At 47.1% G+C, this 24,617-nt stretch overlaps 1 protein-coding gene across 2 annotated transcripts; it reads left to right on the top strand.

The window, feature by feature from the left end:
• Positions 1-647: 647 nt before the first annotated feature.
• HDC (histidine decarboxylase) lies at positions 648-24,082 on the top strand. 2 transcript variants are annotated; one of them, XM_032343693.1, is made up of 12 exons: positions 648-930; positions 3,478-3,650; positions 7,245-7,358; positions 8,320-8,442; positions 10,775-10,909; positions 11,150-11,293; positions 11,771-11,837; positions 12,654-12,816; positions 12,908-12,998; positions 17,028-17,126; positions 22,781-22,882; positions 23,026-24,082. In XM_032343693.1, the coding sequence occupies exons 1-12, from the start codon at positions 900-902 to the stop codon at positions 23,773-23,775; spliced, it is 1,992 nt and encodes a 663-aa protein (XP_032199584.1). In that variant the 5' UTR covers positions 648-899; the 3' UTR covers positions 23,776-24,082. The 2 variants fall into 2 exon arrangements, with proteins under 2 accessions (XP_032199584.1, XP_032199585.1); XM_032343694.1 differs by lacking the exons at positions 648-930; positions 3,478-3,650; positions 7,245-7,358 and adding an exon at positions 7,566-7,698.
• Positions 24,083-24,617: the final 535 nt, after the last annotated feature.

Raw genomic sequence — 24,617 nt, 5'->3', positions numbered from 1 at the left:
CCATAGCTTCACCGACTGATCCCCCAGGTCCCCGGCATTTGATCACTTTTTACTTTTTCCGTCTCCACAAAAATATTTTGTAAAAGGCAAGAGATTTATGCCATCTGAAGAGAAACCAGAGCATGCATTTGATGACCCGTTTCTCCTCAGAAGGAGGCTCCAGGAGTCATGTTGTTCTCTTCACAGTAGTGTCTGCATGCCCCTTCTCTCTCTCTCTCTCTCTCTCTCTCTCTCTCTCACACACACACACACACACACACACTCATCCTTTCAAATGCTAAAAACAATGAAGTCTGGATGATGTTTCCATTTTTATTCTTTTTGCTTATCTGTGTTCTCTCATCTCTCTACAACAGTAAGTTGTTATGTGGTAATTTAGAAAATTCCCTGTGTTACCTGATAGCATCTGCGTGTCCCTGAGCACGAGTGGCCAGCAGGACAGCGGCTCTCTAAGTGCCTGTCCCTCCCTCCCTCCCTGCTGCTGAGAGAGAAGGAATAGCAGGCATAATACCCATCATTCGGGCCACTTACTCTGCATACCCTTGGCTTTGTTCTTGGCTACGGAGCCTGAGCTCTGTCCAAGGCGGGGTGGCGGGGGTGAGGGGTGGGCTCTGTGGTCTGAGGTCAGGGGTGGAAAGGCTGCCTGGAGGTTTGGGTTGCTAAGCGCACTGTTTAATTTAGAAGGGCCTTTTATCCTGGATCTCTTGATCAGAATTGGGGAAAAAAGGGGTGGGGTTCATGAAGCCTAGAGGAAGGGCCTTTGAAGGGTGGGGCTAAAGTGGAAGGAGGGGGAACCTTTTAGATAAAGGTCCCACCCTGGCTGCCCAGGAGTACGTCCTCCACCTCCTCCGAGTCCGTCTGTGAGAAGGCAACGCAGCCGCTGCCGCAGCCCCAGAGAGATGATGGAGCCCGAGGAGTACAGAGAGAGAGGTGAGGGGGGCACGCCTGTTGTTCTCTAGGAACAGGGCTGGTGGTCTGCCCTTAGCTTCGGGGGTGGGGGGCTGTCGTTTGACTGGAGCAGTACAATTGCCCTCTGAGAGTTGGTTTCCACAAAATTTTTCCTGAGGAAGGACTGCGGGACCCCAGAATTGAAAACTTTCTCAACCTCTCTTCATTCTCCCTCTCCCTGTTCTTCTCCCACTCTCCCAAGTTTCAGCTGTCCTGTCCCCTTTCTCACAAAGAGAGGATTTGGATTCCTGATCCACTTACTAGGGAAAGGGGATTACTCACGTTCTGAAGCAGAAAAAAATTTCTCCAAGTGTTCTGTAGTCACTGCAAAAATCTTTTCTGTATATTCATGTCTCTATGTGTGAATCTGTCAGGGCTCTTCTTTCACTTAGTCCTTCATTTCATAAATATTTAGTGAGCAGCTACTATATCGCAAACCTTGAGGAATGGGAGAATCCAAATGGTCAGCCTGTTTTCCCGGCATCGCTCCTTAAGCGGGCAGGAGGTAGCGGCTTCTAATTTTTCTTTCTGGGACTTTTTATATCTCCCCGCCAGGGATAAGTTATGTTGCCTGAAATTTCTTTGTCTTAAGGTATTGTCGCATGTTAGGTCCAGCTTTTCCTCTCTCCTCCATCCGCACCTAACTTACTAAGTAGCTAGCAGCCTTTGCATTCAAGCCGGCACTCGCTTATTCCCCGGGCTTCCCAAGAGCCACAAGCAGGTTCCCACGGGCATCCAGCCTCTGTGTCCAGCACAATTACATTTCCTGTTGCTCCTGGACCAGTAATGGGCAGGTCCAGTTTTGTAGAGCCCTGCTGGGGTGCTACTGCCATCGTGAGAGGCAGTGGCTGTGGGAGGATTGGAGGAGAGGGAAGGGTGTTCAAATCTCCCTTTGTTCCTTTCCCAGTTTATTTCTGAGTTTGGTCCTGCTCATGAGAATCTTGTGTGAGCTGGTGTAGAGGCAAGAAATCAGGTTCCTTCTTCTCTCGGTTTTATCTTATTTTATTTTTTTGCAGGGGAAGAAAAGCCCAAGGAATACTAAGAAGCAATTACAGATACTGAGAGAGACAGGGAGAGAGAGAGATGAACACACAGACGCAGAAAGGGAGAGAAACACAGAGAGAGAGAGAGAGAGAGGGACTTGGAGGGAGGGAGAGACATAGGCACTCTGTCTGAAGACTGAAGCCCCGTCCTGAAGAAATGAAAGGGGAGGAAAAAAAGTAAATAATTTAGAGGCGGTTCAGAGTATTTGGATTGGCTATTTTTCTTCCCTATGTATTTGTTCATTCATTTTTTTTTTTTAAGCATCTAAGAAATGTCCTAAGCATTGAGGTATTGGTGCAAACAGAGTGAGGGAAACTGAATTATTAAGACCTGGTCTTGCATACTCCCAAAACGAATAATACAATATATGCCAACTAGCAGGAATTTAATACTGGACACAAATAAACAAAAAGACATTGCATTTCCCCAGAACTTCAGGCTAGTGCAGGGTTCCTGGTCTGGGTCTATGTTGTGCTTTAGGGATTTCATGAACCTCTGAAATTATACACTGTGTGTGTGTGTGTGTGTGTGTATGTATGCGCACGCGCGCGCGCGCGCAAGCCCATAGTTTTCATCAGATTTTCAAAGAAGTCCATGGGGGTCGAAAAGGGCGAAACTATTGGTCCGGCGGGAATAGTGAGCAAGTAGATTTTTCAGCTTGTGTCAGAACCTGGCAGGGGAGCTTAGCTTCTGTGCTAACGAAGAGTATAGTGTGTGTGTGTGTGTGTGTGTGTGTAACAGTTTTTGGACAGAAAGAGCTACAGAGCTTCTACTAAACCTGTAAGGTAGAGAATTAATGAGATGTTCTGTTTTGGAGAAGAAAAGAAAGGTAGAAGAGAGTCAAAGTTGATATGGATAAGGGAAAGGGGAGGAAAAATAAGTATTTTACTTTAGTGCTTGAGTTTTATAGTTCATGATTTTCTCTCTGGTTCATTTGTTCACTCACATACTCCCCCCCCCCCCCCAGTCATTCATGCCCTCACTTATTTTTTCATTCATTAAAAAAAAAAGATTTATTTATTTATTTGAGAGAGAGGGAGCGAGAGGGAGTTGGGGAGGTGGGTTGCATGGAGAGGGAGATGGGGAGAGGGAGAGATCCCAAGCCGACTGATTGGAGTCTGATGCAGGGCTCAGTCCCATGACCCTCAGATCATAACCTGAGCTGAAACCAAAAGCTTGTACCCTAACTGGCAACCCCCCACTCATTTTTTATTTTAAGTAATCTCTACCCCCAACAAACGCTGGACGAGAACCCACAACCTTGAGATCAAAAGTCACATGCTCTACTGACTGAGCACCGCCACCTTCACTTATTTTTAAATTCTGAAGACACGGCTGGTGCTAGGGATCAGGACTTCTCCCCATCAGTCCACGAATCCACCTCCTTCTTCACCAGGTCTCTTGTTCCTGACCCGAGGGGGTGGGACAGGGATTGGCCAGGCCCAGTGGGGGGACATGAGGCGGCTGTCTCCTCCTCTCTTGTAGGAAAACAGATGGTGGATTACATCTGTCAGTACCTGAGCACCGTGCGGGAGCGGCGTGTGACTCCGGATGTCCAGCCTGGTTACCTGCGAGCCCAGCTGCCTGAGAGTGCGCCCGAAGAGCCTGACAGCTGGGATAGCATCTTTGGGGACATCGAGCGAATCATCATGCCTGGGGTGAGATACAGTCCCCACAAGGGTGATCCTGGGTTTTGGGGCAGTGGAGGGCGGGCAGTAGGCCTGAAGAGAGGCCTGTCATGGGTCAGACTGCCACTTGGACACCAATGTGCCAGCCTGTTGTGAGAGCATGTGGAGGGCCAGGGCTTTGAACTTGGGTTTCCGATGCCAGGGCTGCCCTGTGGGGCTGGATGGGAGGCCGGAGGGCGTTAGCCCTTCACCTCAGGGTCTCGTCTGATGGATGCGTGGAAATCGAATAGGATGAGGTAAGAATGAAAATTGGGCCTGAGGGGAAAGGCCAATGTGGAGAGCAAGGCAGAGAGAGGAGGCTGGAGACAGTCCCTGAAGTCCCACCGAAGGCGGAGACTGGCTGCAGAGAGGGAAGGAAGCGGAGACAACACCCTCCCTGAGGGTACCTGCTTGTCACCTAGAGAGGCCCAGGGAGCTGAGTGAGACCTGTCACCCCCTGCTCTCTCCTCCTGGAGGTGGGAACGGTGTCCTTCCCCACCAAGGGGAGGTCTCACGCTTGAGCCGCTTTTCAAGAGTAGAAAGGAGCTTTCCCTGAATGATCTGTACTCCCCGTGACAAGGAGTCCGGCCTGGTAACAGCACTGGCGGGGACCAGGGAGCAGACAGAGACCAGCTGTTACTTGTGCCGTGGCCTCTGTGGGCTGGGATGCTGTCCCTGGCCACCAGGGGCAACGAGCTGTGCCAAGGTGTTCATGCTAAAGTGAGAACACCAGTCCTCCTCCCTCAGAAGGGCTGCCTTTTACTGAGCGCTGTGTCACATGCCGGGCCCTGGACAAGCCACGTTGCAGGCTGGCTTGTTCTATCCTATAGTGATCCTACACTCCCTTTTTCACAAATGAGGAACCTGAGCCTCCAGGATGTTAATTGTTTTCTCAAAGTTACAGAATTTATAGTCTGGTGGATCCAAGATTTTAGCCCTGAGCCAGTCTCATTCCATAGGCTCCTTCTCCTACACTGATCATCTGCCCCGACTGAGTGCTCTAGCCTGACCCTGTGCACCCAGGCGCCGCCCTTCAGTGGGACCCCAACACACAGGCTGTTCCCTTCACTCTGTCTGCTTGGGGCATTGGTGTCCTGAACCGCATGTGTTCAGAGACCTCCCAGGACTGACTTGGGATTTGCTTCCATCATCCCCTCAGAGCTTCAGATGGGACAGAAATATGCCCGGAGGCAGGGATGACAAGTTATCCAAGCTTTGTGCAGCCGTATTGGTTGGCAAGTTTGAATAAAGCCCATTACTCACCTCTCTCTGACCACTCAGTCTATTTCACAAGCATCTTTTGAAAATTTCCATATCGTAAAGCTTTACCCAGGAGGCTAGTGCCCCGATAAGATTATCTCATGGATTTCATTCTGTAAAATATAATCTGTTGAGGGACCAACTGTAATTTGGTAGTGAGGCTGAGAGCAACTGTCAGAGGAGGCAGAAATGAGCTGATTCATTGATTGCAATTCCCGCAGTTGCTGGGGGTGTGGCCAGAGAGGCTCATTTTTGGAAGGAGAGTTCTGTCTGTTCTTGATAAGGGTTCCTCTGGCTTATCTTATCATATTTATCTGGTAAGAACAGATAATTGTCTCTTGATAGGGTTAGGGGATGGAAGCCCTTCTTTGGGGTTTCCAAAATACTGTCACTAGGGACACCGATAAAGAGGGCCCAGTCTTCCAACGCCTCGGAGAGACGGCCTGAAATCGGTTGGCCCTTTGCTTTCTCATGTTGACCAGCACCTCATTGAAGACTGGACTGACTTTTCCCTCCCTGCCATCTCCTAGACACAAAGAGATGAACTTCCCTTCTGCTTTAATTCTGACTCTGGTTAGAAAAACCTCCTCTGCAATTCATGGGGGAGAGAGAGCAGCACAGGGAGAGAAGGCAGGACGTCTTCTTGCTTGGGTCCTGGGGGCAGACAGCCCTGGGTTTCTGCCTTGGCACTGTCATCTGTCCCTGTGAGGTGTTTGTGATCATGGGGATGCTGCTTCGCACTAGCTGGTCCTGATTCTCATCTGTGAAATGGGGGTAATGGGGGAGCTTATCTCATGGGTACTGTGAGAATTAAATAAGATGAAGTATGGGAAAATGGAAGATACCGTCGTTACCTTCCACACATTTCGCCTCGCGAAAATCGGAGGAAGAGGTCTGATTATCTAAGAGTCAAGTCGGATTACATGATGTGTCTATCACCATGTGATTAACTCACCATTAACGTTAGTGCTTTACATTTTGCAAATCTCCTCCCAGACCAGTCCACAGGACAACCCCAGGAAACATTTATTTTCCTGGATTTATTTTATGATGGGAAACTAAAATTAAGAAAGGTGCAGAGGAGTATTCTGTTTTTAATGGGATCTGCATCATATATACATTTCGAGATCCCTTGTAAGAAAATAAAATTAAGTATCTTTCTCAAAAAGACCCATACAAACATGGGACCTTGGAGCTTAAGTTCCTTAGCTTCACGATAAACCTACAAAGTCTCACAGCTGGTTAGGGACAAAGGTAGGACTGGAACCTGTGTTCTTGGACTTGAATATTATGCTCCTTCTACCACACACACTTTCTAGGACACTGTCCTTGCCAATGAGGGATTACAAGAATTTCTGCACACTAAATATTGATACACTAAGATGTTGACTAATGAGTTCTCAGTAGGATTGGACATCTAGAATGACAGGGTTCCATGGGTTCAGAGAAAGGTTCAGAGGAGCTGGGGAACTGGGAAAGGGTTTGTGGAGGAAATGAGTATTTTGTAGCTTTCTAGGAATTAGCAGGTTTTGGAAGGTCCTATCAGTATGGGACGTGCCTGCTTGTCAGGAGACACAGCATTGCTCAAAAGCATGAATGCAGAAATGAGCAGGGCATCTTCATCAGTAGGGAGATGAAGCCAGATTAGATAATTAATGAGGCCAATGAGCCCATTATGGTGGGGCCCTCTCTGTCCACCTAGCTTCTGCTTTCACCTGGCTCTTCAGTCTGACTGTGGGCCTAGGGCTTAACTTGGAGGTAGGGGTCCCAGGCCTGTGAGCCGGCAGTTCCCTGCCCTTTTCTCTCCTTTCCCCAACTTCACTGGGAAGTGGAGGACAGCTTTGAGTCCACTCACACTGACTCTCTGCAGGAGCTGTGTGCCCAGAGAGCTTGGAGACCCACAAAACAAAAGACACTTTTTGCAAGAAACTGGTTAGGACAAGCAACCTCTTCTTCTGGAGCTCATAGTCTCCTCTTGCTTGTATTGCTGGGCAGGGATGGCATGGGGGATAAGCAGTGGAAACTAACGTGAGCACTCTTCAAAATCCACAACCCTAATTACTATACTGATTTTCATTTTGCATATTCCCTTCTGGTCTTGGCATACGTACACAGGCTCCACTGATGAAATAGCACAGAAGATGAGAAATGGGGGTGGGTGGCAAGAACAGCATGAATATGTTGTATTTTTATGGAGTTGTGTCATTTACTTGACTGTCTTACAAGTGTCAGCCCATCTCTAGAGTGGCCAGGGAGGGTCTCTGGTAGAGGGAAGCCTCCCAGACATGCCTCCTGGTGCCACACATGGACATGCTATCCCTCCAGGTGGTACACTGGCAAAGTCCCCACATGCACGCCTACTACCCAGCCCTCACCTCTTGGCCATCGCTGCTGGGGGACATGCTGGCCGATGCCATCAACTGCTTGGGATTCACCTGGGTGAGTAACCATGGCCGTAGCTGTTAACTGGTGGCCGCTGGACATGTAGCAGAAAGTGACATGCTGGGGCAGGCATATCTTGTCCTGATCTCTGAATGGGGGTTCTAAGTTAAATATGAACAATGGCTACATTCTTTGAACTTTGTAGAAACTATCTCATCTTATCCTCTAACCCTAGGGAATCATGAGTAGTGGTCCATTTTTTTTGTAGATAAAGAAATTGAGGCTTGGATAACTTCACCTCCCCAGGATCACACAGTGCACAGAGACAGAGATGACATTTGGACTGAGATCTGGTTATTGCCACAGTTTGTGATCCTCAGTAGGCACTTTGGCGCCTGTGGGTACAACTTCCTCTGCGCTCTTGTCTGTGAGGGTTTAGGGATCTATCCTCAGGCTCCCCTTAATAATTCCCTAAGGGCTGAGCGGCTTTAAATTGCGCCAGAAGCCTCCAAGAACAGATTTATATTTTAAGCCTGACCTGTTATAGGGTGTGTCAGGGGAAGGAACAGCTGGGAGCGGAGGCTGAGGGGAGCTGCTATCTTTTCCAGGAAGGAGTGCTTTCTTTCTTAGTCCTAAAGCTTGCCCTTGGCTTTCAGGATGCTCAGCTGGGTATTTTAGGGACTAGGGAAGCCAAATGCAAGCCATCATTTCTAGGGCTGTTTCTCCATAGAACAGTGCGAGTTAGGAAAGACTCCTGCTGGTTGAGGAGGGGCAGTGATCCAAAGCCCTATTATGTCTTTCGCCCCTACAGTTTGGCAGAGGATGGGGTGAGAATGGGGCATAGGGCCTGACACTGAGCTCTTGTCCAGGGGGAAGATAGGTCAGGTTCCCACTGATAGCATGGGGACCAGGGAGGGCCAGGGCAGAGACATGTGTTTCTGGGGCAGATGGGGCAGGGGGAGGGGTGCAATCTTGGTGTCCAGGGACTTCCTGGACGAAGCTGCTTTCTGTCTCGCAGGCCTCCAGCCCTGCATGCACAGAGCTGGAGATGAACGTCATGGACTGGCTGGCGAAAATGCTGGGACTCCCGGAGCACTTTCTGCACCACCACCCGGGCAGCCAGGGAGGAGGCGTCTTACAGGTGCCTACCTTGGCAGAGCTCCTCCCAGCTTGGGGGGCAGACGGGTGAATGATAAGCTGAACCCTGCAGAGGGCCTTCTCCTATTTTCCACAGAGGTCCCCCCATGTCATCCCCTCCACCACTATCACTGCCATCATCCCCTTGCCCTTAACCGTCGTCATTATCCTGATGGCTGCCACAATTGCCCAGTCTGTTATCAGAGCCACTGCCTCCTCCACGGTCACCACTCTCACGGAGGCTGCCGCCTCCACTCTTCCTTTTTCCCTTTTTTCTTCAAAAAAGATTCACAAGTCCACCATGATCACATTTTCAGTATTGCTGGATTCAGGTGTCTTCGTTTCTCACCCGACCCCTCCCCTTCCTTGTCTCATTTAACACCTTTTGGGGAAAGGGAAAGAGAAGGCAAGTAGAGACTTCCTGCCCTCCCTCCTGGGTCCAGGAGACCCTGGGCAGGGAGAAAAATGAGCCCCATAAATTGATTTACCTTACCCTACAGCCCTATCATTTAGGTATCTGTCAAATGATAGTTCCTCAAAGATTTCTTGTCTTGTTAAGAGCCACCCATATGGTATAACTTGCTGGGTGTCTCGCATAGACTGTGCATACTGCTGGGTACTTCTGCATCTAGAAACCTTCTACATTTATGAGGGCTTGGTTGTGAGACCTTTGAGGACCCAACAATTCTTGACTTCTACTCTAATACACAATTTTCCTGGTTTTATAAACTATAAGATAGAGATAATAATAACAAATAATATAGCAACAATATTTTCCTCAGAGAGTGGATATGAACGTTCAATGAGCCCTTTTTCTTCCTCCTCTTCCTCCTTTTCTTCTCCCCCTCCTCCCCTTACTCCTCTTCCCCCTCCTCCTCCTCCTCCTTCTTCTTTTAAAGATTTTATTTATTTATTTGACAGAGAGAGAGAGAGAGAGAGAGAGAGAGCGCGCACACAAGCAGGGGAAGTTAGAAAGGGAGAAGCAGGCTCTGGGACTCTGGGATCATGACCTGAGCTGAAGGCAGACACTTAACTGACTGAGCCACCCAGATGTCCCTAAGTGAGACCTTCTTTAAAATAAAAATAGCCATGCTGCTCTGGGATGAGACCTGGACAGTTTGCTGGACTCATTGCTAGCTCAGTGACTTGCTCTTTCTCTGCAGTCTTGCAACAAGACTAAAGGAAAATTGCTGCATGCTGTGGACCTTCTGGGTTGTGTGGAGATAGTTACAACTGCAGACAGTGTATCTGGGGGACATGCTAAATGTCTGCTGTACTTGACTTTGCTTTTCATTTAATTATCTCAAGGACTCTGTAGGTAAACAGTATCATCACCAATCTTTGAGATAAGAGCCCTGGAGCTCAGGGAGGTTGAAAGCCTGCCTCAGCTGGTCGGCTGGAAAATGAAAGAAAGGATTTAAACACATGCTCATCTACATCCAAGGGACGCTTCCTCCTGTATCATCAGCCCTGTGAACTTGGTTCAGTCCTATAACATCTCTGAGCGTTGCTGTCCTTGTCTGTAGGTGGGAATCACAAGCACCCTAGAGTGGTTTATTGAGGAGCCAGTGGGATGACAGAACGTTTTGTAGACCCTGGATAGCTAAGTAGATGGAAGGTAGCATTGTTATTCTTACTACTCTTCTGCTGTTAACACCCTCTGCTAGGTCTTTTTAGCAGGGAGCTATAGCTGTGGGAAGAGTTCAAGAAGAAAAGACACCAAAGACTGAGTGAATGAATGTTGAGAAACCTGTAAGAATTCTGTGTGGTTGCTGAGGGGCCCACAGGGTGCCCACAGACATGGCCAGAACAAAATCCTATCCAGCCTTCATTTGGATAATCAGTACTCCCACTCTGGGAGGCCAGCGGAAAAGAGTCTCCCAGAGGGGCAGTGTTAGCCCAAGATCACAGGACCCATCGGCAACAGAGCCAAGGCCAGAGTGACCAGCCTTTCAGATTAAACCAGGACCCCCTCTCTCAGGAATGTCCCTTTAGAAACAAGCTCTAGTTCCATGCCTAAAATGAATAAATTAAAGGCTCTTTATTTTTTAGCAAGTTTACATGGGGAGCAAACATATCTATAGGCAAATTTCTATCTAGCAGAGGCTGAACATTCTCTTTTTGGTCTCTGTGGCCGCTCTAATAAAGGTGTTGGTATTAGGTGCAAATTTGCTTTCATCACTTCCCTGGTCAGTTGGAGGAGAGGCACAGGGTGCAGTGAATGGAGAATGTGGGACAGGTCTGTGAGTCGGGAGAAAGAACAGCCCTGGAGCCAGGGGAATATGCCCGGGCACCAGAGGAAGAGGCTGCCCCTGACAATCCTTCTTCCACTACAGAGCACAGTGAGTGAGTCTACCTTGATTGCCTTGCTGGCAGCGAGGAAGGACAAAATCCTGGAAATGAAAGCATCTGAACCCGGGACAGACGAGTCCTCCCTGAACGCCCGGCTCATTGCCTATGCCTCTGACCAGGTGAGTTGCCCGATACAGGCCAAATCCTGAAGTTGGTGCTTGGCTTCTGGAGTCATAGTTCTTGAATAATTTTTTTTTAGACACGAGTAGGCTGGAGCTCAGGGCGACGCAGGCCTCAGAAGTCCTCTCTAGGACACACAGCAAATTTTATTTTGATTCGCCTAGTCTGGCTTCAGCAGTTCCTGGGGGGGTGCACAACCCCGGGGGGACTTGGCTAACAGGTTTCCATGGTCCTTCTAGGCTCACTCCTCAGTGGAGAAAGCTGGTTTGATTTCCCTGGTGAAGATGAAGTTTCTGCCTGTGGATGACAACTTCTCACTCCGAGGGGAAGCTCTTCAGAAAGCCATTAAGGAGGACAAGGAGCGGGGCTTGGTGCCTGTTTTTGTAAGTTAGAACGAGTTCTTAGCTTAGAATGATAGGACCTGGGGGCGAGGAAGGAATTTGGGCAGAATTTAAGCAAGTAACAAGAAAAAAAAAAAGAAAGCAAAAAAAAAAAAAGACAAAGTACAACATTTTATAAGTTATGAGTTGCTACTTGTTGGTGTGTTAAGAAATAAATTTTGTGGGTCATAATCTGTACAAGAAACAAATAAGAACAGAAACTATCAGAGCGCATTCCTATAACCAGAGTAGTCTGGTTTGGTGAAACTTTCCTTCAAATGCACATTTGTACTAGATTGTTCTATAAATTGTATTTCTTACTGTGGGTCATGGTAAAGTGTAATGTGAAATACATGCTGTTCCAGTGGGATGGGTAAGATCGATAATACTATGGTTCAGTCTTTTTTTTTTTCCAGGCCAACTGTGTCACATGAGCCCATCTTCCCACATTAACCATTAACTTCCTTGATTTTTCTTCAGGTGTGTGCAACACTGGGGACCACTGGGGTCTGTGCATTTGACTGCCTGTCAGAGCTGGGCCCCATCTGTAAGTGTCTGCCCTGTCTGGCTAGGAAGACAAATCATGAACTTTAGAAATGTTCCCTTAGAGCAAGAACCTGAAACTAGCTCTGTGGCATTATCTTCCCCCTCTTGGGTCAGTGCAGAGAGCTGAAGAAGAGCCCCAGAAGCTACCTGTCACAAGGCAGCCAGAGCCCTGCTTTTCCCAGCAGTGGACCAGGGGTTAGAAATCCCCCCAGCCCTTGCCTTGCATCCTCTCAAGGAAGCAACAGTGGGAGAGTCTCAGGTACTCTTGCCCTCTCCCGTGTACGTCCAAACCTAGAGTAGGCCATATGCGAAACACAGGGTGAAGGAGGCACCATGGAACATTTGCTATTCTAGGCTAAGGAAAGGAAAATGGTAGGGTGGGGGAAACCATGGGGGAAGATAGAGGTGGAGAAGAAATCCCATTTGGGATTGCATAAAATCCCCAAGCAAGAAACCCTCTAAGAGAGAGAGAGATCCCCACTGGAACGTTTGTGTCAGATGCCTTAACCCTGCCCTCCGGGCCAGTAGGGAGTTGCTTTCTGTGCTAGGAACTTCTAGGTTGATGCCCAGGGAGTGCTGACCCTCTGGCCAGTGAGAGCAACAGGCCAGTTGTGGCTCCATGGATTTTCCCTTAGGAGGCCCCCACCCTCATCTCCCTGTGCCTTGCCAGCTCCTCCAGCCGGAGCGGGCCAGCCTTTCTTCTCTTCTCTTGAAGCCCGCCAGCCACTGTATCAGGCACAAGATGACTTTGAGCTGGCTGGTGGCAAGCCGCCACCCCCAGTCCTGCCTCCTAGCCAGGCGACCTTTGCCTCCTCAGGTGCCAGTGAGGGACTGTGGCTCCACATCGATGCTGCCTACGCAGGCACTGCCTTCCTGTGCCCTGAGTTCCGGGGGTTTCTGAAGGGCATCGAGTATGCCGATTCCTTCACCTTTAATCCTTCCAAGTGGATGATGGTGCATTTTGACTGTACTGGCTTCTGGTGAGTGTGGCAGCCAAGCTTCCAGCCCTTGGGAAAGCTTTGCTCCCTCTGGAGAGGCCTCAGCCACTAATGCCTGCTTGGTAACCCACAGGGTCAAGGACAAGTACAAGCTGCAGCAGACCTTCAGCGTGAACCCCATCTACCTCAGGCATGCCAACTCAGGCATGGCCACTGACTTCATGGTGAGTGGCCAGAAGCGGCCTCTGGGATGGACTGCACCTGACCCCGGAAGGTCTCCTTCATGTTGGCTTCTGTCCGAAACTGGCATATTGTGAGCCCATCCCATAATATGTTGCTGTTTGCCTTCAGTTTCTAAGCATATAGAATGAAACCCAGAAGACTGTTAAAAAGCCTAGAAAATGAGACCAACCTCTGAGGCAGTATGGCCATTTCCTGAATATGCGTGGCATTCCTTACTCCCCAAAGATGCCTCTTCTACCACCAGTGGGTCCATTCCCTTCTGTCTCCAGCTTGGATAATCTGCTCTGCTTAGTGCCCAGCAGCAGGGTAGGGCGGAGAATCTCCGTGGGTAGGGAACGAGGCTCCTTGCTTGAATCTCCTTCATGTTTTGTCCCCAGGGCGTTGCGTCATGGCGGGAGGCTCCACGGGAGGTGGTGGGGCACAGGCACCCCTTCCTGAGCTTCTCCAACTAGTCGTGGCCTCCTCAGCTAGCTGCACATCCGTCTCTTGAATCTGCCCACATTCTCAGCCTGCACTAGCTCCTGGGGAAATGGATTCTTGAGATTTACCCCTCAGTTTGAAGAGGAACCTTTCCTTTAGTTGTGGAGGAGACAGAGATGTGAACAAGTTATATCTGTGGCCAAGGGGAGGCAACAGAGCAGAGTAGGTGAACTTGGTTTGAAATGCTACCCCAGCTGTGGGCCTTTGGGAAACTCAGCTGCCCTCTCTGAGCTGTGGCTTCCTCATCTGTAAGATGGGCACAGGGAGGCTGTGAGGGTGAAATGGGAACATACACTTAAATCACTTAACACAGTCCTAGGAATGTGGCAGTTACTCAATTAATGGTAGGGGTAGTATTGCTAAAAATTCTTCTTTGAAGCTGCAGAGATTTCGCTGGAGAATGTTTACGCGTTGAGGTCCTTCAGCCAGCTGGCCTGTTGGTCCCCCATTTACTAACCTGTGTGACCTTGGTCAAATGACTTAGCCTCTCTGTCTTGGTCCCTCATCTGTAAAATGAGGATGATGATACTAATATTGGGTTCTCGGGCTTGTCATGAGGTTAAATGAATTAAAGCAGTGAGGCAGAGAGAACAGTGCCTGAGGTCCGTGATTCAGTCTGTAAAGAGAAGGTTCTGTCTTGTCTCCTTGGACAACTGAACTGTCTTGGCCTTTTAGTCCTAAAATAATAGCTCTGTCGTCTCTTGATTGCATTGCTTATTCTCCCTCAGACCAGCTCAGACTTCCTTTACATTTCTGAGTCTGCTTCTTCTTCTTCTTCTTTATTTTTCAAAAGGGATCAAGATTTCCTTTATTCACAAGTGGTTGACTCTGGTTACCTTTAGAGGTGAGGTTCATGAGGGGAAGGGGCCCCCAGAGGAAAAGCTTGGGCTTTTCATGGCAGATCTCAAGTCCATTTTGATCAGCAAATACAAGCTTCTTTTTTCAAGGAGGAGAATTTTTTAGTGAGGAAAATGCTTGCTACCATACACTTTGCAATTGATGCTGTCACTTTTTAAATGCCCTTTGGAATCAGGTGTCAGCTAATAACACACTCAAGATTCCTCCCTGCCACGCCACCCCCCCCCACTAGGAAACTGTCAATGACATCTATAATGTACATTGCCATATTTTCCTTTTTTGATTGGAGTAGGTCTGTAAGCTTACAAACCCCCAAGACGCTGATAAAAGTAGACAAATAATGGTTCTTTCATCTTCATTGCCTTGTCTGGTAGGTTTTCAGCAATTTTTTAATTAAAAAACATTTCCACAGCATTCTAAGGGGCAGATCTCTTCAGGGATAATTCTAAATTTCTTTCTTGAGTGTGAAATGGGAAATGATACTCATTCTCCTATAAGTGTATTTGGATCATCATCACTTAAGAGCATTATCTTACCTTCCCCCATTTTGGATCTCCTGTTACCTTTTGTTTGCTTATTTGTTCCCACCAGTGTCCCAAGGTCTTTCTGTGGCTCGTTCCCATCAGTTTGGAGATTTTATGATGTTCTTTCTCTTCTCGATAACATTTTATTAAAAAATATTGAATTCTACCTTTCTTAACAGTGGTCTGGGGAAAAATTATTATTTATAGTCCCTCTCCAGAAGGTGTGAATTTATGCGTTTCCTTCCCCCACCTCTAAATCTCTGGATTCCATTTCCAAGTCTCAAAGAAACTTCTAGAAAATGGAAGCCTTCATCTGTTGTGATCCTGGAAGTCTTCACTGCTGCTCTGACCCAGGCTCTTTCTCCCCAGGTGGCTGTAACTTTAAACAGAAGAGCAGCCATGTTTGAGATGAGCCAGAAATAAGCAGCATCCTGGGAGAGAAGGCTTAGGAACTTCATCCCTGAGCCCGACACCACCTAAAATCAGGGCTACATTTTCTAACATCAAGCTCCCACTAGTGGATGGGGCATTGTCTTGCCTGTGGCTGCAAAACCTCAGAAGGACACAGAGGAGGCTTGGGGATGTCTTGAGTTAAAGAAGCGCCACATCACCTTTTCTATGTCCAAATTTCCTGCTCTAACTGAGACTATCATCTAGCTGGGTCAGCACGGATTGGTTTTGGAATAGTGACAAGAGGAACAACCGGGGATATGAATAGAGTGTGAAGAAATAAAAAATAAAATAGTCTTTGCCTCTCATTTTAATTTGCTGGTGAGATAAAGTAGCCAATTAGCCGTAACCATTTGGGAAGCCACGTTTTGTTATTCTAGAGTGTTCCTCTAATAAGGGATGGAGTTGATGGCTTTCCCTGTCCCAGGGATTTTGTCCTGTGCTCAGGTTTTGATGCCCTCTGCTGGTAAGCACAAGTCCCCAAGCTAGAAAACAGAGGCTTAGTACTTGACATAGGAGAAACATTGTCCATCCACAATGGAGCAGTGTCCCCAAAGGGAGAGTGCCCCTGCCCCGGTCAGGAAGTGAGTATGAAGGGTGAAGGTGAGCACATTTTCAAGGTTTTGGCAATCCTGTGGATGAGTACATAAATATCAGTGGGACAAATATTTATTTTCAGTCAACAGAAATTTTGGTAAAGCTTTCTGGCATTTGAAGAAGAGGTCACTAGAAAACACATTACTCATCAGGGCAACCGTCAGTGTTTTCCAAACCCTTTGGTCTGTTTGAGATGTGTGAAACCAGTTTAAAATTGTTTTGAAAATGTTTCAATCTAGGGTGTCCATGCCTTGAACTTTAAGCTCTGCTGATTTGGTTACCAGGAACAAAGGGTCAATTTTAGTTTCACAGGAGCCCGGATGTGGAGGCTCATTTGAAACCTGAAAGCTGGAGTCATGGCTCCTGAGGGCACAGGAATGTCACAGGAGTGTCCCAGGAAGAAGTTGTGACCAGACAGTGAGATTAAATAATGATCATCGGGGCTCTAGGTAGAAAGACTGCTGTGATCTATCTGTAGCTTGCATTTTTATCACCTAAATAGCCACTGCTTGCTGATGACTTCTGGCGAAGCTCTTCTCAATTGATTCCCTTCAAGCCACTTCCATCGGAGGTGCTGCTCATTCTCGGTCTCACGAAGAGCCAATGGGGTGGCGTGGGCATCACCCAGGAAGAGCCCGAGAAGAAACCCATGTCTGTGGGGCTATAGTGTCCCAGCCCTTAAGCACTGTTCTTTACATTTTGGGGGGTGGGGGTGATAGAAATAGAACTTCATTCCCTGCAATTTGAGAAACTTAGGTTCTTTTCAAGAAGAAAAATACATTGCCCCATCTTGAATTTTGGCCTGAGATGAAATGTTGAAAGCAGCATTTGAAGCAAAATGGCTTCTCCTTGGTTCAGGGTCATGGACTTGGTTTCCACTTGCCATGCTCTTGGACAAGGGTAGATATTGGCCACCTTCCCCAGGATTTGGTCCCATGACAGGACATCCTTTGGGTAACTAGTCTTGGCTTCTTCTTAGCAACAACTTCCAGAGTCATGGTGACACCGTCTATCCCTGGAGGGCAGGACAGGCAGGGTAAGGAGTGTGTAAGGGAGCAGGGCTCTTGCCTGTATTCATCAGCCCTTGTGCCTTTGTTCTAGCACTGGCAGATCCCCCTGAGCCGCCGGTTTCGCTCTATCAAACTCTGGTTCGTGATTCGGTCCTTTGGTGTGAAGAATCTTCAAGCGCACGTCAGACATGTATGTAGTCTTGCTGTGTGTCCTTGTGGGGAGGAAAGCTGGCTTCTGCCCAGGGGACCTGCGGTGTATGGCTCAGGTGTCTGGCCTGTTCTTGGGCTCCTGGGACTTGATTATTCAGGGTAGCCATTTCTTTGTTAGCTAGAGGGACCCTGAGCAAGAACACGACACTGGGGGTAGGGGGGCTATCTGCTGTCTGCTCCCCTGCGGGAGGGTCTCATTACTCCTTCTGTTAGTCACCACGCACCGGGGGAGTGATGGCCTGAGAGCCTGTTTTGCAGAGAGAGAAAGAAAATAAAACAAAGGGCAGCTTGTGTGTCCAGGGTAGGAACATATCCTTCTATAAATTACTCTGATTATCACAAAAGCCTGAAAATTTGTGTCCCTTATGGTTATGTCTGAGACACGGCTCTTCTGACTTGGACATGTAGACCTACCAAGTCTGGAACAAACCTCTCTGCATCATATCGGTGCCTATTTACAGAAGGTCTATTTGGTATCATTTATTTTAACCCAAATCAACAACAACAACAACAGAATCATTGTGCTAGAAATAAAACCCAGAAGTGAGTGAGACAGGCACCATCTCTCTGTTGTATTCTTCATGATAGAAGTGGGATTTGACTAAGAATTTTGGCTAGTAGCATTTAAAAAAAAATTTTTTTTATTTATTTATTTGACAGACAGAGATCATTAGCAGGCAGAGAGAGAGGGGTATAAGCAAGCTCCCCGCTGTGCGAAGAGCCCGATGTGGGGCTCAATCCCAGGACCCTGGGATCATGACCTGAGCCGAAGGCAGAGACTTTAACCCACTGAGCCACCCAGGCGCCCCTAGTAGCATTTTTTTAAAAAAAGATTTTATTTATTTAAGAGAAAGGGAGAATGAGAGAGAAAGGGAGAGAGAGAGAGCATCAGGTGGGGAGGGTCAGAGGGAGAAGCAGACTCTCTGGCTGAGCAGGGAGCCCGATGCAGGACTCATTCCTGGGACTCCAGGATCATGACCTGAGCCAAAGGCAGCTGCTTTACCAACTGAGCCATTCAGGGGCCCCTAGTAGCATTTTTCACTCGTTTCTCTGAGTGCCTATGAGTAAGGGAAAGCCAGTGATAAAAGCCATGGGAAAGTTCAAAGACGTTGTTACTACTCTGTCTTTTCCCTTCCACCTTCCCTTTAGGGAATTTCTTCCTCATGAGATAAGCACAAAACCAAATGAAATGGTCAAAGCAGTAAGCATGGCTGGTTTATGGTTGGTGATTTGACATTCGTAATAAACATCCAGGTGTTTGGCCACTGGGTGTTTATCATTGAGTGGCTGTCACGTGGCATGTAGTGCGTGACATCAGGCACTTCGTCCTCTCTCTAGATCCTCAGACTCGAGACTGGAGGTAGTGGCTGGGAAATGAGACAGTGGAGGTTACAAGTTACCAGGAAAGCTCTTTTGCTTACAACTTAGGACTGGATATCCAGCATGTAGGTCTGGCCAACTCCCCTAATGCTCCTCTTGCAAGTCAAAGCTCTGAATTCCCATCAGTTCCCCGACTCCCGACATTAGACCCACACTTCTGGGCTTGGCTGTCAGGGACCTGGGTAGGAGCCTCTATTTCAGCTCAGGCTTCTCACTGACCCGTTACAGCTGTGTGCTCAGTCAGCTTCTGTACTTTCCCCTGTGCTTTGCCCTTCTGGATTGCTTTCTGTTCTCCAAATGTTGTTAAAGGCTTGTGCTTCCTTGGCATTCCTAAAATCACCTACTTAAGCACTCTTTTAAAACGGAGCTCACAGGTTACCAATGTCCCACAGCAGTAAGGGGTAGACCAAAACAGAGTTGTTGTGAATTAATTTTATTTTTTCAACTTGACTGAGATCATAATTATTACTTGCATAGTGTCTTAAATTTTTAAAACACCTCCTACTGTTTCATCAGATTCTTACAACAATGCTTGGAATGGGCACCCTGACCAGCCCCATATTATAAGTGGGGTTCAGAGATGGTAATTACACCGCTCAAGAGGGGAAGTCCTTTTCTCTGCACAATTTTGGGTTATCTTCTACTACGTGAGCTCTTGGAGGTTATATAAAACCGAGATGTGTATCTCACAGAGAGCTGTAATACAGTAATGCTTTAGAGAATGGAAACTGGGGTTGATTTTTCTGTTCTACCCTTTACTATTTGGTGACCTTGGGCAAATTACTTAAACTTTCTGTGTTTGGCTTCCTGATTTATAAGATGAGAAAATGATAATACCTATCAAAGTTTAATGGTGATGATTAAATGATGATACATATAAAAACATTACTTAGTATGGGACCTAATACACATTTAAGTACTCAATGAAGATTCTTTCTTTCCTTTCCTCCTCCTCCTCCTTCCTCTGCTTCTCCCTCTTTCTTCCCCTCCCCACTCCTCCATTTTTCCCCTTCTTCTAATGGTAACAGATGACTGTTCTCATTAACATCATCATCATCATCATTCATCATTTTCTACCACCTACAGTTGGGATTGGCCAACTTTTTCTGTAAAAGACAGACAGTAACTGTTTTGGGCTTTGCAGGCCATACTGTTTCTGTTGTAACTATTCTATTCTGACACTGTAGCACAAAAGCCACGGTAGACAATACAAAAATAAATAGGCATGGCTATGTTCCAGGAAAGCGCTGTATTTGGCCTTGCAGCTCTAGTCTGCCTGCCCTTGACCTAGATTGGTTCAGGGCACGGGTAGTAGCCATGCTTTCTTCATCCGTGAAGGTGGTTTCTGGTGGCAGGGGTGCTGAGTTTTTCCCCTCTCCCCTGGCCCCTGTGTCTACCTTGTCACAAGCAGCTTACACTGTAGGCTGGGAGGTGGGAGAGCAAGCAGAACATGGTGGAAAGTGCCCATACTTGGTGACCAGGAGACCTGGCTTCTGCCCCTTGTACCTCGGGGAAGTCCCTTTCCCTGAGCCCCTTTTAGAAAATGGAGAAGTTAAGACAGAAGAACAAGAGTGTGGTGTGAACATGGGGGAGAAAAGAAAGTAAGAAAGTATGCGACCATGTAGGGTATGATAAGTCTTTGAGATTAGATGCTTAAAGAGAATAGATCAAAACCTAAAAAGAAAGAAAAAAAAGACCCCAGTGTACTCAAGGAAAGAGAGATCCTGCAACATCCTTCCTGCTTTTTCTTCCGGTATAACAGCTGGGCCCACCTGACCACATCCTGCTTGATATCAGCTTTATTTTATTAATTAATTAATTAATTAATTAATTATAAAAGATATTATTTATTTAGAGACACAAGTGGGCAGAGATCACAAGTAGGCAGAGAGGCAGGCAGGGGTGTGGGGGGAAGCAGGGTCCCCGCTGAGCAGAGAGCCCGATGCGGGGCTCGATCCCAGGATCCTGAGATCATGCTGAGCTGAAGGCAGAGGCTTTAACCCACTGAGCCACCCAGGCGCCCCTTATTTATTTATTTATTTTTAAAATGTGATTTATTTGACAGAGAGAGAGAGAAAGCAAAGAAGGGGGAGCAGGAGAGGGAGAAGCAGGCTCCTCGCAGAGCAGGGAGCCCAACATGGGGCTTGATCCCAGAACCCTGGGATCGTGACCTGAGCTGAAGGCAGATGCTTAACCGACTGAGCCACCCAGGTGCCCCTTGATATCAGCTTTATCAACTTTTCTATTAAAACTAAACTTGGGGGCGCCTTCATGGCTCAGTGGGTTAGGCCTCTACCTTTGGTTCGGGTCATGGTCTCAGGGTCCTGGGATCGAGCTCTCTGCTCAGCGGGGAGCCTGCTTCCTCCCCCTTCTCTCTGCCTGTCTCTCTGCCTGCTTGTGATTTCTGTCTGTCAAATAAATAAATAAAATCTTAAAAAAAAAAAGAAAAAACTAAACTTGACCTAGTGCAGTCAATGATGGACTGTCTGTATGCCAAGTGTATGCGTTGTATAACTGACTGTGTAATGTCTGAAATTGAGAAACTGGGGCAAAAGTGGTGTGATTAGCTAAAATCTTTTGAGTTCTCTTGAAATTGAGTATCAAGTCTGAGAACCAGGTGATTCAATGAGAACCAGGTGAGAGCAATTAGCAAATATTTTATTGAGATCCTTCTGGATGCTTGAAGAAACTTTTTAGAAATGAAAGAAAAGGTAAGTCCTGTCCTAGTTTAGTTAATAATCTTAGGTTTAAAAAAAAGGAAATAAAAAAATGACATAAACTTCAATGAACGATTAATATGGTACAAAGTTAAAAATTTTTTTTTATTGTGGGAAAATATCCCTAAGGTAAAAATGACAATTTTAACCGTTTTTAAAAAGATTTTTATTTATTTATTTGACAGACAGAGATCACAAGTAGGCAGAGAGGCAGGCAGAGAGAGAGGAGGAAGCAGGTTCCATGCTGAGCAGAGAGCCCGATGTAGGGCTTAATCCCAGGGCCCTGGGATCATGACCTGAGCTGAAGGCAGAGGCTTTAACCCACTGAGCCACTCAGGAAATCCCATTTTAACCATTTTTAAGTGTACAATTCAGTGACATTAGGTATGCTCCCAACATGTGCAACCATCATTACTATTTCCAGAACTTCCCCCTCATCCCAAAGAGAAATTCTGTGCTTGTTAAACTGGTGCAGAGAGCTTCCCTCCTTCCTTCTTTCCTTCTTCACTCCCTCTTTCTTTCTTTTTCTTTTTTTAAAAGTTTATTTTTCTTTTTTTAAGATTTTGTTTATTTTTTTGACAGAGAGCACAAGTAGGCAGAGAGGCAGGCAGAGAGAGAGGAGGAAGCCGGCTTCCTGCTGAGCAGAGAGCCCGATGTGGGACTCGATCCCAAGACTCTGGGATCATGACCTGAGCTGAAGGCAGAGACTTTAACCCACTGAGCCACCCAGGTGCCCCTAAAATATTTTCTTTATTAATTTAAGAGAGAGAGACCACTGAGGGAGAGGGAGAAGCAGTCTTCCCTGCCAAGCAGAGAAACTGATGTGGGGCTCGATCCCAGGACCCTGAGATCATGACCTGAGCTGAAGGCAGGTGCTCAACGGACTGAGCCACCAAGGTGCCCTGAGAGTTTTCTATGGTGTATGTGGGGAGGATGTATAAAAAATATATTCGTTGTGGAATGGGAAAAAAAAAAAGAGGGGGTCATGAAACAGTGTTGAGGTATAGGGAAGGTATGAAAAGTTTTGAGAGGCAAGGGAGAGACATAGGCTTAGGATAAGGACAGGGCTGTTGAGAACCCACATGGTGCCTCTACATACTGTGAAAACAAGAATCTCTTCCTCTGGGCAGATCTAGCCTATACAAAGTACCTGGCTGGAAATGCAGACAATGGGCTGGACTTTGGCCCTCGCTTGCCACCTTGACCAGTCAAAAACCTGTGAAGCCCAGGATCTGAGGCCAGATTTCACTGATGGCAAAACACATGCCTTCTGGCTCTGGAGCTGAGCTGAAAGAGGGCCCTCAGAAATGAGTTCCTGAGGTGGATCTGATGATGACAAGCCATAGGACATTGCTCACAGGAGGTTTCCCAGCTTGGAATATGAGCTACATCAAATGGAGAAAATCAGGCAGAAGCCATTCAGAACTCTATGGCTCAAATGTGTCACGTTTAAACCCATTTAGCAGTGTGAAACTTTATGTGGAATTGTCCCTTTCCTGATTATTAATCTCAGTTCTCTCTATATTTACAATTTTAGGGCACTGAAATGGCAAAATATTTTGAGTCTCTGGTCAGGAATGACCCTTCCTTTGAAATTCCTGCCAAGAGGCACCTTGGCCTGGTGGTTTTTCGTCTAAAGGTAATGCCAGTAATGCTGTATCCCATGGCTTATAATTATGTTAGTTGATGGTTGTTCAGCCTCTTGGATCTATAAATACTGGGCTTCTGGGGGTGCTTAGGGGGACATGACATAGATGTCATTTCTCTTTATTCTTTAAACAGGGTCCTAATTGTCTCACAGAAAGTGTATTAAAGGAAATAGCTAAAGCTGGCCGTCTCTTCCTCATCCCGGCCACTGTCCAGGACAAACTGATCATTCGTTTCACTGTGACTTCCCAGTTCACCACCAGAGAGGACATCCTGAGAGACTGGAATCTCATTCAAGACGCTGCTACTCTTGTCCTGAGTCAGCACTGTACTTCCCAACCTAGCCCTCAGGTTGGGAACCTCATCCCCCAAACCACAGGCCCCAGAGCCTTGGCCAATGGAACGTCCCTTCAGTCTTCCAATGGGGCGGGCTCTGACCCAGCGCAGGCCAGGAAGATCATCAAGCAGCCTCAGCGTGTAGGAGCCAGTCCTATGAAAAGGGAAGACAGCTGCCATCTTGAAACCCTCCTGGACCCACTTGATGATGACTGCTTTTCCGAAGAGGCTCCAGATGTCACCAAGCACAAGCTGTCCTCCTTCCTGTTCAGTTACTTGTCCGTGCAAAATAAGAAGAAGGCAGTGCGTTCCTTCAGTTGCAACAGCATGCCTGTGAGTGTTCAGAAGCCGCTGCCCACGGAGGGCTCTGTGAAGAATGGTGGCTCCTCTAGGGCCAGAATCTTCTCTAGGTTCCCAGAAGAGATGATGATGCTGAAGAAAAGTGCCTTCAAAAAACTCATCAAGTTTTACAGTGTCCCAAGCTTTCCTGAATGTAGCTCTCAGTGTGGGCTCCAGTTACCCTGTTGCCCTCTGCAGGCAATGGTTTAGACCAGGGGTTTCAGTCAGAATCCAAGAATGTGTTTCAGGCAATTGCTGAGCCCTTCAAAATTATATGCTGAATTTGTGCGCTTATGTGTATGTGCATTTTTCTTAAGAGAGAGCCCATCATTTTATCAGATTCTCACAGAGGTTCGTGACCCATGATAAGATAAAAATGGTATCTTAAGCCAGCATGGTACAGAAGGTCCCAGCCATCTGGTCAGAACGAAAGGACCCCAGGAAGGGTACTGACAGGCACCTTCTGTGGTTCAGCTTGTGCTATGAGATACAATGTAGAAATAAATTGTACTTGTCCCTGAAAAAATATCCTGTGTGACTTAATTGACTACTGAGAAATTGGCTAATTCATCAGAGCTCATCCTGGAGCCTTAATGTATGTGCTTACGGAGTCTACTTTTCAGGATGTTGAAGATGTGGATTTAACTCTGAAAGAATGACTTTTGAGGAGCACTTGGTATGAAAAAGGTAGGCAGTCTGAGTCAGGCACTGTGACTCACAGTTTATAAATGAGGAGACTGAGGCCCCAGGTCACAAAAGCTTGTAAATGGGCAAAGCCAGGTCTCCTTGTCTTCAATAAAGCCCATGCTATTTCCATCGTGCCATAACTGATCAGAAGCTCACGGTCCAGCAGGCGCCCCCTCAGTCCTTCAGTACATTTCAAGGCTCCCTCTTTAAAATAAATAAAAAATACATATATATATATATATAAAGGTGGTCGGGCCCCAGTAGGCTCTGGTTACAGACAAATGAATGTTCTGGATAACAGTGTAAGTACTGAGCTCTCATCTGAGAACACATGCTTCAATATAACCTCTGCTTAATAACCAGAA

The sequence above is a fragment of the Mustela erminea genome, chromosome 5 (genome assembly GCF_009829155.1).
Source record: "Mustela erminea isolate mMusErm1 chromosome 5, mMusErm1.Pri, whole genome shotgun sequence".
Taxonomy (NCBI): Eukaryota; Metazoa; Chordata; class Mammalia; order Carnivora; family Mustelidae; genus Mustela; species Mustela erminea.
The sequence above is the reverse complement of the archived record's forward strand: the minus strand, read 5'-3'. Positions and strand labels throughout refer to the sequence as shown.